Genomic DNA, 10,458 nt, shown 5'->3' on the forward strand with positions numbered 1-10,458 from the left:
CAGCAGCCTTGCCTCCTTTTATTGGGGTTGATTGCCCCTCTCAGTTATGTGTTCCTTCTTTTGTTTCTAATTTAAAGACATGGTGAGGTCAAACTTTCCACATGACAGTACTAGCTTATAATACATTATGACTCTTAACTTTGCAACTGGTGAATATAGAGCTCCTTTGAAGTCCAAGATCTCCATACCTGTACAGCCCAGAGTTGTAAGGGATGGGAAGCACACACCACCTCAATGAATCTTTGGGAGTTCTGGAAAATGGGGTGCCTCCTGTTTCTAGGCCTTCATTTCTAGACCCTTGTTGGGACTCTGGTTCAGTGCATACAGGGAATGACATGCTGTCCTCTCAGCATATTGCCTTACAACATGTGCTTCTGCTTCAGCTTGTTCATGTCGTTTTCTCTTAACTGCATTGTTTTATTTTGTTGTCGAGTTTCTTGAGCTCCTTTTTATTCTGGATATTAACCCTTTATCAGTTGCACAGCTTCTGAATATTTTCTCCCATTCTGCCAATTGCCTCTTCAATTTCTTGAGTGTTTCCTTTGCTGTGCAAAAGGTTCTTAGCTCTATGTAATCTCATTTGTTCAATTTGGTTTTGTTACTTGTGCTTCTGGAGTCTTAACCAGGAAGGCTACAGTGGGTATTGGTAAATGTGATTTTCAGGTGTAATTAAGATCCTTAACTGATAGATTTTCTTTTGAGTTTTGTTTTGGTAGTTGAGTGATGGCTACATTTGTTTTTAACATCAGGTGGCCATATATGTATCTTTTAGTATCAAATTTTTTTGTCTCATGTTAAAGTGATACTTAATACAAACAGAAGAGATTCCCTGTCATCATAGATGCAATTTTAAGAGTATGTACTTCTCACTAGCTCCTCTTTTCCATCCTTCCTTCTTTTCCTTCCTTCCTTCCTTGTCTTATTTTAAATTTTTGAAATAACATATTTTCAATTTACTTTATAATCAAGGCATTAATGCTCCAGTAAATAAATAGTTTAAAATATAAAAAGTACAAGACCCTAGTTCAGTGGAAATATAGGTAAGCAGTATAAATAACAATCAAATGAAAATATGACCATTTAACTAATATATGATACATTTCAATATTATCACAAATCATTAAAACTATAGTAGTATGTCATTCTTAAATATTAGTTTGATAAAGTTATAAAGTAAATTTTGATAAAATTACAATTGTAACATTGGTCATTTGTTTCTTTTTTTGTTTTATGCTTTTCTATTTTTTAATTTTAGCTCTCACATATAAAGAACATGTGGTATTGGGCTTTTTATGTCCAGCTTGGGACCTACCTAGGTGGCCAAGACCTTCTGGTTGAGTCTTTAAAGAGATCTAGAGGTGAGACTTGAAGCACATACTGTTTCTTTTTTTCTGGCTCAAGCAGAAGCCAGTTGCCATGAGTTCTGCAGATTCAAGGAAATCAAAACTACAACAGTAAGAGCAAGCACAGAGGCAGATCTTCCCCAAATATGGGCTTTGATGCCAACTAGGCTTAGCTGGCAAGTTGCTTGTTGCAAAGGGCCTATTATGTAAGCCATGCCATAGTCCTGACCCATGTAACCTATGAAATAATAAATGTATATTATTTAAAGCTGCTGAGTTTGTGGTAATTTGTTATATTGTATAGAAAATACTACTCTACCTCAAAATTTGATCCATCCTTGCTTTCTCAGTGCCATATCATTCCAAGTAACCGTTACTGATAGTTTAAAAAATAGGTATTTGAGCAAGGAAGAGAAAGGGAGAGATCCTATGTGCTGGTTTACTTATCGGATATCTTAAACAGCTTGTGTTTGGCTGAGCCATATCCAAGAGAAAAGAACTAAATTGAGGTTTCCCATGTATGTGGCAGGAACCCATTTGTGTGAGCTATACTACTGCCTCCCATGCCTGCATTAGTGGAAAACTAGAGTCAGGAACAAGAGCCTGGAAGTGACCACAGGCACGGATTCATCGCCTTAACCATTAGGGGAAATGCCTGCCCTTGAGCAGATCAGAAGGAGAAAAAGAATGTGGAGATTGTGTTCTCCAGTTTCATAGGCCAAGAATGAACTTAATTTTTATTTAGTTTTGGATAACATTTAAAAGTTTATTTGAAAAGCAGGGATACTGAGAGAGAAGCAGAGTGAACGAGAGAGAAAGATATATATATTCCAGCAGCTGATTTATTCCCCAATTACCATAAGAGCCAGGGCGTGGCCAGGCCAAAGCCAGAAGCCTAGAGCTCCATCATGTTTCCCATGTGGGTGGCAGGGGCCATTTTCTGCTGCTTTCCCAGGCGCATTAGAGGGAGCTGGGTTGTAAATGGAACAGCAGGGACTCGACTGGTGCCCATACCAGATGCCATCACTGAAGGCAGTGGGTTAACCTGCTCTGTTCAACGCTCCCCCGTCAAGTTTGAGTGTTCAATCAGGAGTTCAAAACTGTTAATCAGCGTATGAACTGAGCCATATGCTACTCTAAGATCCTTGGTGACCCATAATGCAGAGTCACTCCTATGTGTGAAGTGCTGCAGAAGGTTGTGTTCTGGTGTTTCACATACTTGTGGCGCACTAAATGGCTTTTGTGACGCAATGTGCTCTGTGACCTGAGTTTGAAAAACGCTGGACTAGGTTGACACTGAGTGAGTGGAAACATGGCCAGACAGCATTTGAGGACCTTGAAATAGCCGAGAGCTCCTGACTGTGGCAGAGGAAGAACTGACAGTGGTTTCAGTTCCATTCATGTCAGAAGAAGGACAATCCCATGACACAGTTCACAAAATTCTTGGGAATGTGATAGTTGTTAAGGATTGCCCTTGGAGTAATGCTTTAGCGACAAAGACTGACCTGACACAGAGGTGTTTTTCAGTATACTTTTCTATGATGACTCCTTCACATGGACCACAATAATCTTCCAATTCACCTGTTCTCATCTTTACACCCTAAATGATGTGACAAATAATATGAAAGATAAGATGAAAAGAGACATGGCGGGGAATACTGGTGTTTGGGTTTCACCTATATTAGAGATAGTTTGACAGAGGTTTCATCCAGTGATCCTGGTTTCTGCTTGTGGCATCTGGTAGCCACATATTTGTTTTGGAATTTTAGCCAGCCTTGTTCCTGCTTTCTTGACATCATAATGCTAAACATTGCACATGCTCTGTACAGCTAATGCCATGTGTGTCTATTCACAAACTTTATTTATTTATTTATGTTTGTCCTAGAAACTCTGTATTTAAGGTATACAAACATAATGAACTTCATGTATACAAATGTAGGAACATAGTATATTCACATTATTGAGGCCACCAGTGTATCTATGAATTTGTTTTACCTTTTGGTTTCAAATATTAAATGATCACTGATATTTTTAAGAAATGTCAGTGATTTGCCAAATTAACTTTTATCTTAGCCAAAATATATATTTTAACAATAATGAGGTTTTAAAATCCACACAAACTGTAGTCCTCTGAAGATTTTACTTACTTACTCACTCAATGGTTAAGCTCCTCAAGGCATATTCATTTGGAAAATTGCAATTGAAGTAGACAGATTTGGGCAACCATAAGGCTTGTGAAAACCAGAAAATCGTCTGCATTGATTAATTAAATGGGCATGTTAGGATTCAGTGCAGGATGGATGAGGAGAGAAGGCTGCTGCCTCCACGATGTGGTTGGAGGCATGTGGGCTTTGTGCCCAGTCCCCAAACACACGTCCCACTCCCAGTTACGAGACAAGTGTCCTGCCTTCCTTTGACTATGGTGGACTTCTGTGCAGAAAGAAGTCATTCTAAAAAACAATTATTTAGTTGGTCTCCCTGCACGAGCCCTCTAAGTGGGATGTAATGCCTGCTAAATAGAACAGAACACAATCTGCGTAAAATGTCCATGTAATTGAAAGATTGAGCTAACAGCAGAAGAAAAGAACAAAAAAGTGTGCTGTTCACATACATGCTGAAGGTAGAGGATGCCAGCACATTTTAAGGTGGAAGAGAAATTTGGGTAACATAAGAAATCTTTATTTAATATACAAGTTCAAGACACTATATATGATGAATCTTTATGTATCTACGAAGCACATTTAGCAGTATTTACCTTTTTCCAATTTCCTTCTTTCCATTGAAAACTACCTTTCTATATGTGTGTGTGTGTAAAATATAGATAGTGTGATCAAATCCATTGCATTTTACTGTTTCAGCTGTGATCCCAATTCAAGAATCATGTTAGTCTCACTGTCTTCTTTCTCTTTCCCACCCTTCCTACCCTCCCCAGCCCTTTCCCAGCTCCTCTTCTTCTCTTCACTTTCAGCCCTGCAGCACTGATGGTCCACCCCTGCCAGGACACAGATCCATAAAGGTCAGCCTGGGACCCAGAGCAGCTCAGAGGGAGGAGCCAGACCAGCAGTTCCTAGTACTCTGCATTGCTTTTTCTGGACTATGGCTCCATGACAACTGCACCAGCATGGCACTGGGTGTGGCCCTGATGCACACCAGGATCACTCTTCTGCTGCTCTGCCTTGGGGTATCTCTGTCCATTCATGGCCTCTCCCAGGCCAGGCCCTCCCAGCATTTCAGCTCCCCAGAGGTGGTGATCCCCTCGAAGGTGACCAGCAGGGGTAGAGGTGCAAAGGCTCCAGGATGGCTCTCCTACCGCCTGCGGATTGGGGGCCAGAGGCACACTGTCCACCTGAGGGTCAAGAAGCTGTTGGTTTCCACACACCTCCCTGTGTTCACCTACACAGAGCAGCATGGCCTCCAGGAGGATCATCCCTTTGTCCCTGATGATTGTTACTATCATGGTTACGTGGAGGGGGCCCCCGAGTCTCTGGTTGCCCTCAGCACCTGTTCTGGAGGTTTTCGAGGAATGCTACAGATAAATGACCTCATGTATGAAATCAAACCCATCAGGCACTCTGCCACATTTGAGCACCTGGTGTATCAGGTAGGGGGTGATGAGACAGAGTCCCCACACATGAGATGTGGGTTAACAGAAGAGTCAATAGCACGCCAATTGGCATTTCAAGCATCATACAATTTCACTTTGAAACCACGTTCTCATCTGAATTGGTGGGCCCACTGGCGATTTGTTGAGCTGGCAGTGATTGTGGACAATGGTAGGTTTGTTTACTGTCAAAGTAATGAGTCAATAGTGCAGGCTGAAGTATTTCAGGTTATCAATATAGTGGATGAATTGTATTACCACATGGGGGTTGATGTAACTTTGACTGGGATTGAAATCTGGAATGTACGAAACCTCATAAATACAAGTGGTGACTTAGATCCAGTTACAGAGAATTTTGCTCTTTGGAAATTTTTATTTTTGGATAACCGTCTTCACCATGATGTTGCACATCTGTTCATAAAAGAATTGCATGGTGACAAAGTTGGAGTTGCCTATGTTGGAGGAGTATGCCGACGTCCTGTAAACTGTGGAGTTGATGTTTTTGAAGACAGAAGATTCAGCATTTTTGCCCTTACTTTGGCCCATGAGATTGGTCATAATTTGGGTATGTTGCATGATGATCGGTGGTGTGCATGTCCAGATCGGTATTGCATAATGTATCCCTCTAGACAGCAGTCACGGAGATTCAGCAACTGTAGTTATTCCCAATATATGGCAAATACTATGAATACTGGAACGTGTATCCTGTCTCCTGCACAACCACAGCACATCTTAAGGTTGAGATTCTGTGGGAACCGAGTGGTTGAAGACGGAGAGCAGTGTGACTGTGGATCTACACAAGAGTGTGGAAATGATAGTTGTTGTATGATGAACTGTGTTCTAAAGCCTGGGGCAGCTTGTGCATTTGGAGGTTGTTGCAAAGACTGCAACTTCCTTCCTTTAGGGACTGTATGTAGACATCCAGTCAGTGATTGTGACCTTCCAGAGTGGTGCAACGGGACGTCACATGAGTGCCCAGATGACGTATATAAACAGGACGGCATCCTCTGTAGTACAAATTCCTACTGCTATGAAAAGAATTGTAATAACCACGATGCACAGTGTAAGCAGATTTTTGGCACAGGGGCCCTGAGTGCATCTGAAAGTTGCTACAATGAAATGAACACCCAAGGAACTCGTTTTGGCCACTGTGGTATTGAAGGCACCACATACGTAAAGTGTATGGCTCCTGATGTCATGTGTGGGAGAGTTCAGTGTGAAAATGTCCTCACAATTCCCACACTGGTAGAACATTCTACAGTGCATCAGTTTCACTTCAATGGCACCACTTGCTGGGGCACTGATTATCACTTCGGGATGTCCATACCTGATATCGGTGAAGTGAAAGATGGCACGGTGTGTGCTCCAGGCAAGATGTGCCTCCGCAGGAAATGTGTCGATATGGTTAAAGCATCAGAAACCTGTCAGACTCAGCATTGCAACATGAGTGGGGTCTGCAATAATAAACAGCACTGTCACTGTCACCCAGGATGGGCACCTCCCAACTGTACTGTCAGGGGCTCTGGAGGTAGTGTAGATAGTGGTCCAGCACCACCACTGCCACCTGGAGGGAAACCTCCTGAGGGGAACCCACCTGCGTCCGACTCACCTGAGGACAGCTCACCTGAGGACAACTCTACTGATGAGAACCCTTCTGATGAGAACCCTTCTGATGAGAACCCTTCTGATGAGAACTCAACTGATGAGAACCCATCTGAGGGGAAGCCACCTGGTCAGAAACCTCCAAAGCCAGTGTCAGCTAAGAAGGCAAGAACGATTTTCTCATCAGCATTAATCTTCATTCCTTTTACACTTTTTTGTTTGTTTTGCTGCCTTCTGCTATGTAAGAGCAATGGTGAAGCAGAGGAAGAGGGAGAAGAGGAAGACTAACACTAATTTGTCTTTTAATAAATAGGAAAGAAGAAATGTCTAATTCCTGGATAAAACTCAATGGTACCTCATGTAGGCTCATAAGCATTAAATATTGCTGCATGGGATTTCTACATTTTCTTGTTTTGTAATATTTTCAGCAACATTAAACATTTTTTTTTCTTTTTAAGAAAATTTGTATGGATCTCATTAATAGAACATTAAGAACATAGTAATTCTTCCACTGTACCCATCCTCCCACCCATTCTCCCTTCCTCCTGCTTCTGTTTAGTCCAAGAAAGCAAAAGAAAAGAAATGAAGAAATTATGGAATAAAAAAACTGAGAGAACTCTTTCTCAACAGTCTATACAGTGCTATTCGATGTTATTGTCTCTTGAAGGTGATTTCACTTTTTCCCCCCTCCTTCCTTCCCCTTCTATCCTTTTAGAAATTTACTTGTCTTTAAAGTAGAATCCAAGGATGATAAATCTTTTGCAAACTCTTAGACATAACTATAACTTATGAGACATAATAATATCTTCCATTTATTACACTAAAAGGAAGTGATCCTTGAGAACAAGTTTTACTGTTAAGTCTCATGATATAACTCTTTGGGGACATAGGTCCTGCATTGGAAGTTAGTGCACAGTGACTCTTGTTTATTTTACAAGTAACACTCTTACACATGACATCAGTGATCACCCAAGGCTCTTGACATGAGCTGCTTTGGCTTTGGTAGTCTTTTGGATCCATTAGCTGGACAAGCCCATAAGCAAATTGAAAGTTCTCTCCTCCCTTCAGAGAAAAGTACATCCTTCTTTTGGCCACTTCTTTCTTTTAGGGTCTCACCCAGAGGGATTCTTTATGTAGGACATTTTTTGCCAGAGTATTTTGGCTTTCCATGCCTGAAATGCTTCCCCTGGGCTTTTCAGCCAGACCAAAATGCCATAAGGGCTGATTCTGAGGTTGGAGTGTTACTTAAAGTGATTCTCATTCTATGAGTTTGTTGTATGGACTGCTTCCCATGTTGGAGCCTTCTCTCCTTTTTAATTCTCTTTATTATTGTTTCCATAGACTTATTCATATTTATATGATCACTTGTTCACTTGATCCTATGTATATGATCACTTTAGTACTTACTCCTATCTATTTTGTCTTTATAACAGTTAATCTGCTATTTTAATCAGCCAGCCTAAGGGATTTTGGGGTCCTATGGCATTTTGTTTTGCTGTACTCTTAGAAGTGAGTCCATAGGAGAGTGTATAGTTCTAAACTGCTTTGCAGTTACTCCCTTCATGGTTTTCAAAATTATAGCTTTAGGGTCTTGGCAATTCTTTCCACAGTGCCTGCCTTCCCACCCATTTTCTCCCATTCTGTTGTTGTTTCTTTACTGTGCTGATTGTTTTTTTTTTTTGTAGTAAGAAGCTTTTCAATTTGATGTAATCCCATTTGTTGATTTTGGCTTTATTTGGTTGTGTCTTTGGGGTCTTTTTCAAGAAGTCTTTGTCTATGCCGATGTCTTGTAGGGTTTCCCCAGTGTTCTTTAATAATTTGTTGATGTTGGGTCATCGATTTAGGACTTTAGTACATTTTGAGTGGATTTTGGTGAAAGGTGTCAGATAGGGATCTTGCTTCATGCTTCTGCATGTGTGATCCAGTTTTCCCAGCACCATTTGTTGAAGAGACTGTCCTTGCTCCAGGGATTGATTTTTAGCTCATTTGTCAATAATAAGTTGGTTGTAGATGCTTGGATTGATTTCTGGCATTTCTGTTCTCTTCTGTTGGTCTATCCATCTGTTTTTGTACGGCTCCAGGACATTTTGTTATAACTGCCCTGAAGTATGTCTTGCAATCTTTGTGATGCCTCTGGCTATGTTTTTATTGTATAAGATTGCTTTAGCTGTTTGGGGTCCTCTGTGTTTCTATATGAATTTCAACATCATTTTTTCTATATCTGAAATGAATATCTTTGGTAGTTTGATTGGTATTGCATTGAATCTATAAATTGCTTTTGGTAGTATGGAAATTTTGATGATATTGATTCTTCCAATCTATGGACATGGAAGATTTTTCCTTTTTTTTTGTTTTTGTTCTGTTTCTTTCTTTAATGGGTTTTTAATTTCCCCATCCTGTTTTTATTTTTTTTATTTTTAATTTTAAGAAGTCTTTTATTAAATGAATGCAAATTTATAGGTACAGCTTTAGGAATATAGTGGTTCTTCCCCTACTCACCCTCCCACCCCCATTCCCATCCCACCTCCTACTCCCTCTCCCATCTCATTCTTGATTTGTTTTTAATTAACTTTATATACAGAAGACCAACTCTATCCTACATAAAGATTTCAACAACTTTCACCTCCCCACACACAAGGTATAAAGTACTGCTTGAGAACAAGTTTTACAGTTAATTCTTATAGTACAACTCATTTAGGACAGAGGTCCTACATGGGGAGTAAGTGCACAGAGACTCCTATTGTTAATTTAACAATTAACACCCTTTTGTATGAAGTCAGTGATCACCGGAGGCTCCTGACATGAGCTGCCAAGGCTGTGGAAGCCTTTTGATTCCATATACTCTGTCAATATTTAGATAGGGCCATATGCAAAGTGGAAGTTCTCTCCTCCCTTCAGAGAAAAGTACAACTTTCTTTGATGGCCCCTTCTTTCCACTGGGATCTTACTCACAAAGATCTTTCATGTAGGTCATTTTTTGCCACAGTGTCTTGGCTTTCCATGCCTGAAATTATCTCATGGTCTGATTCTGAGGTCAGAGTGCTGTTTAGGGCATTTTTCATTCTATTAGTCTGCTGTGTGGACTGCTTCCCATGTTGGAACTTTCTCTCCTTTGTAATTCTATCTATTGTTATTACCAGACACTTGGTCTTATTTATGTAATCCCTTTGACACTTAATCTTATTTATATGATAATTGCACACTTAATATGATGACTTTAACATGTAAAAAGACATTAGTATCACCTAGCTTAATGGGATTTGGAGTCCCATGGCAAGTTTTTAGCTTTATCCTCAGAAATAAGTCTGTGGGAATGTGTACTGTACAGCTCCTCTCTTCCTCATTCCCACTCTTGTTTTTAATTGGGATCTATTTTCAATTGATTTAATACACCTATGATGAATTCTGTGTTAAGTAAAGTGTTCAACCAATGGTATTAGGTAGAAAAAATAATAAATAAAATAAGATAATGAACTGTTCCTTGACAGTCAAAACAAGGGCTGTTCAAGTCATTGCTTCCCATAGTGTCAATCTCACTTCTACAGATTTCCTTTTCTGTCCTCTGTTAGTTACCTCACATCAGGGAGAACAAATGGTATTTGTCTTTTTGGGACTGGCTTATTTTAAAAAGTATGATGTTTTCCAGATTCATCCATTTTGTTGCAAATGACTAGATTTCATTTTTTTACTGCTATGTAATATTCCATGAGTATATATCCCATAATTTATTTATTTATTTATTTATTTATTTTGACAGGCAGAGTGGACAGTGAGAGAGAGAGAGAGACAGAGAGAAAGGTCTTCCTTTTCCGTTGGCCCACCCCCCAATAGCTGCTGCAGTCAGTGCACTGTGGCCAGTGCACTGCGCTGATCTGAAGCCAAGAGCCAGGTGCTTCTCCTGGTCTCCCATGC

The 10,458-nt window shown here is 40.2% G+C and overlaps 1 protein-coding gene across 1 annotated transcript; it reads left to right on the top strand.

The window, feature by feature from the left end:
• Nucleotides 1–4,449: 4,449 nt before the first annotated feature.
• On the top strand, nucleotides 4,450–10,115 carry LOC133751435 (disintegrin and metalloproteinase domain-containing protein 20-like). The gene is made up of 2 exons (XM_062181483.1): nucleotides 4,450–6,494; nucleotides 10,031–10,115. Exons 1-2 carry the CDS (start codon nucleotides 4,465–4,467, stop codon nucleotides 10,113–10,115), a joined length of 2,115 nt encoding a protein of 704 aa, XP_062037467.1. The 5' UTR covers nucleotides 4,450–4,464.
• The last annotated feature ends 343 nt before the right edge of the window (nucleotides 10,116–10,458 follow it).

The sequence above is a fragment of the Lepus europaeus genome, chromosome 22 (assembly GCF_033115175.1).
Source record: "Lepus europaeus isolate LE1 chromosome 22, mLepTim1.pri, whole genome shotgun sequence".
NCBI classification, from domain to species: Eukaryota; Metazoa; Chordata; class Mammalia; order Lagomorpha; family Leporidae; genus Lepus; species Lepus europaeus.